At 29.1% G+C, this 2,914-nt stretch overlaps 1 protein-coding gene across 1 annotated transcript; it reads left to right on the top strand.

Moving 5' to 3' along the window:
• The first annotated feature begins 432 nt into the window (after nt 1-432).
• LOC128551618 (uncharacterized) lies at nt 433-2,387 on the top strand. Its single transcript, XM_053532518.1, has 4 exons — nt 433-826; nt 1,455-1,647; nt 1,872-2,079; nt 2,292-2,387. Exons 2-4 carry the CDS (start codon nt 1,457-1,459, stop codon nt 2,301-2,303), a joined length of 411 nt encoding a protein of 136 aa, XP_053388493.1. The 5' UTR covers nt 433-826; nt 1,455-1,456; the 3' UTR covers nt 2,304-2,387.
• The last annotated feature ends 527 nt before the right edge of the window (nt 2,388-2,914 follow it).

Below are 2,914 nucleotides of genomic sequence, written 5' to 3'. Positions count from 1 at the left end.
GAAATTTGAAACACAGCAGTCTACGATTTAGATACTTTGAAAGTAATCATTCAATATTGTGGGTATTTGAAAACAGAACAGTTTATAAAGTTACTTTCAAAATACCCCAGTCTGTGTATTACTTTTCATTAGACCCTACATTTTGTACTTCCAAGGAATTATTTGGATTTAGATTTTAAGAGGAATCTTAAGAAAACTAGAATGTGTCTGTTGGACATATGGTGTGCCCCCCACTGGTACATTTGTCACAAATAAGGGGCAATAATTCAAATGTTTGCAGTCTTAATAGGGTAAAGCCTCAAAAAAACATTTCATGAAAAGGATTCATTATCATAGGCCATAAGTGGTGAATAACAGACATATACAATAGGGCAAGATCATATTTTGTATAAATATGATCATATTAATATATTCTCCAGGGAAAACACTGGTAATTTTGATATTTAAACTTGATAATGATGCGTGTTTTACAGAAGTTGTTTTATATTTAAACAATATCATATGAAATGAGATGGTAATTATGATAAAACAGTTGGTTGTATTTGCGGATTTACTATCATTTTTACATCATTAACTTTTGTTTGAATTTTACCGTTAACTTATAGTTCAAAGGTGAAAAAAAAAAGATCTTATCATAAAATAAGATACAATCCTAGCAATATTAGTAACAACAGATCACACCTAATTTACATCAAATTGATGAAATGAAAGATAACACAATGTAAAACATTTAAAAGCTTGGTGAAAATATCTAATTGTTATAGACTGACTGAGGGAATATTAACTAGTGTTAGCAATTAGAGATACAGCGACAATAAGAATTTGAGTAAGTTTTTTTTCATTTTAATTTACATATTTTTCTTGTATGTTATGTATCTTTATTCATTATTAAACTTTAAGCATAATTCAAGGAAGACATTAGAGTATTATTGAATACATTAAATCCTAAAATGTAATTGAAAAATTAAAGGTTTTTTATCACTGCTTTTTTGTTTTATTTTAGGAAATAGATATATGATGCTCAATCCTACAAGCCTTGTGAATATAAGCTGTAGTAAAATCTATAACACATTAAGAGAAAAAGATAGTGAAACAGTGCGCGATTATTTGTGTATTTTGCCTACAAATTTTTTAAGACTTTTGAAACAAAACCCAGTTGAAAATGAAGAAGATCTGTTTGAGATTTTTAATATAGATCAGTGTATAGATGAGTTAATTCAACAAAGACATTTTGAAGAAACATCACAGCCTGATCATTTTGATATCTTGATTGTAAAACAAGTCATTCAATATTGTGGTTATCTAAAAACTGAGCAAATTGAAAGTTATTTACTGAACACTTCAGTTCACATACTTCTATTCTTAAGATCTTACTTCCCTGGTTCAATCTGGTATAAAATTGTACAAAGAATTGTAAGAAAAAAAGATCCAAATTTTCTTGTTGTAATTTATAGAAATGGCAACCAACTTTAGTCTGAATATCGGTGAAGATATCTCACTTACACTAATAGAAGAACAACTACTAGGATGCAAAATAATATATATTGAAAGGCAAAAGGTAACTAAGAAACAGAAAATTGGAATTGATTTACAGACAGCTCAAACCATGATGGACCTTAGTGGAGAGGTTAATGAAATAGTGAACAAGTAAGTTTCAGTTTTTATAAACGAGCTGTCCTTAAATTTTTATATAGTTTCATAAATTTTATTGTTGTATAACTCATGTAAATTTGTTTATGTAATGAAAGAAAAGAAAAATAATATCTTAATTAACTAAAATAAGAATATTCTAATTAAATTTGATTAATAATAAAGATTTAAGATTGATGATGATGAGACAAATATCACTATCATTATTTTCATTTTTTTAGATTTGGGGATGGAAGTGTAAGTTTTATCCGATCATATGTAGTCAACAAAGATGTTCATATGAAAATAAGCACATGCGGGTCTTCGATCAACATAGATATTAGAAGATACAGTCTGATCAATGGAAACCTTGTTCCGATGAAAGTCGGGGTTTCAGTGCCAGGAGTGTACTATCTGGACTTCATCAACGGACTCCTGGAAATGATTCAGGTAATGTTATTGAAACTTTCTATGAAGAAAAATGTTTATAACCTGAAACATGTAATTGAACTGAATGATGTTATGATTTTAGTTTAAGACTTTTATTTAGTTTTCTTCTTAAATATTTTGACTAAGATAATTTTACTAACTAAAGTTTGTTGAAATTAAGACGATACATATAAATATAATTTATGGTAATTGTTTTCCTTTTATCATTGCAGGAAGCAGAATAATATTAACAGAGGAAATGACTCGCCAAAGACAACATGTATTTTCTTGTAAAAATGTTGTATAAATAAAATATATCATTTTCATTACACCGTCTTGAGTTGTGACAAAACAATTTTCATGTTGATAATAAATATCTCAAATGGATGGTACCAAGAGCTCAAATCAAAGTTATTCTATTAGTGAAGGTTTTGACTCCTAATCACTCAATCACTGAAACATTCAGTCTACTATATAGATTATTTATCCCCAGTCTCTGTCCTAGACAAACAGCATAGCTCTCATACCAACTATTTCATAATTGATGGTATGTTTCATTGACATGAATGAAAAAACACAAAGGATCAAATCACCTAACCATCATTCCTGTGAAGTAGTAGTACTACTATCTATCCGCAAATCACCAACCTTCCTACATTAAGAGTATATGATCAGTGGTTGGTGATTAATGTGATATAGATACCTGTATTACATTGATGATTGTTGGTTTTGTTTTGTGTTGGGTTTCAGTATTTCAGTCATGTAACAACGGATAGTTAACCTAACCAGTGTTTTGGATTCTGTACCAGTACTAACCCTGTTCTCCACAAGTAACTATCAACTTCCCCACACGAAT

This window comes from Mercenaria mercenaria, unplaced genomic scaffold (genome assembly GCF_021730395.1).
Source record: "Mercenaria mercenaria strain notata unplaced genomic scaffold, MADL_Memer_1 contig_1329, whole genome shotgun sequence".
In the NCBI taxonomy this organism is placed as follows: domain Eukaryota; kingdom Metazoa; phylum Mollusca; class Bivalvia; order Venerida; family Veneridae; genus Mercenaria; species Mercenaria mercenaria.
The sequence above is the reverse complement of the archived record's forward strand: the minus strand, read 5'-3'. Positions and strand labels throughout refer to the sequence as shown.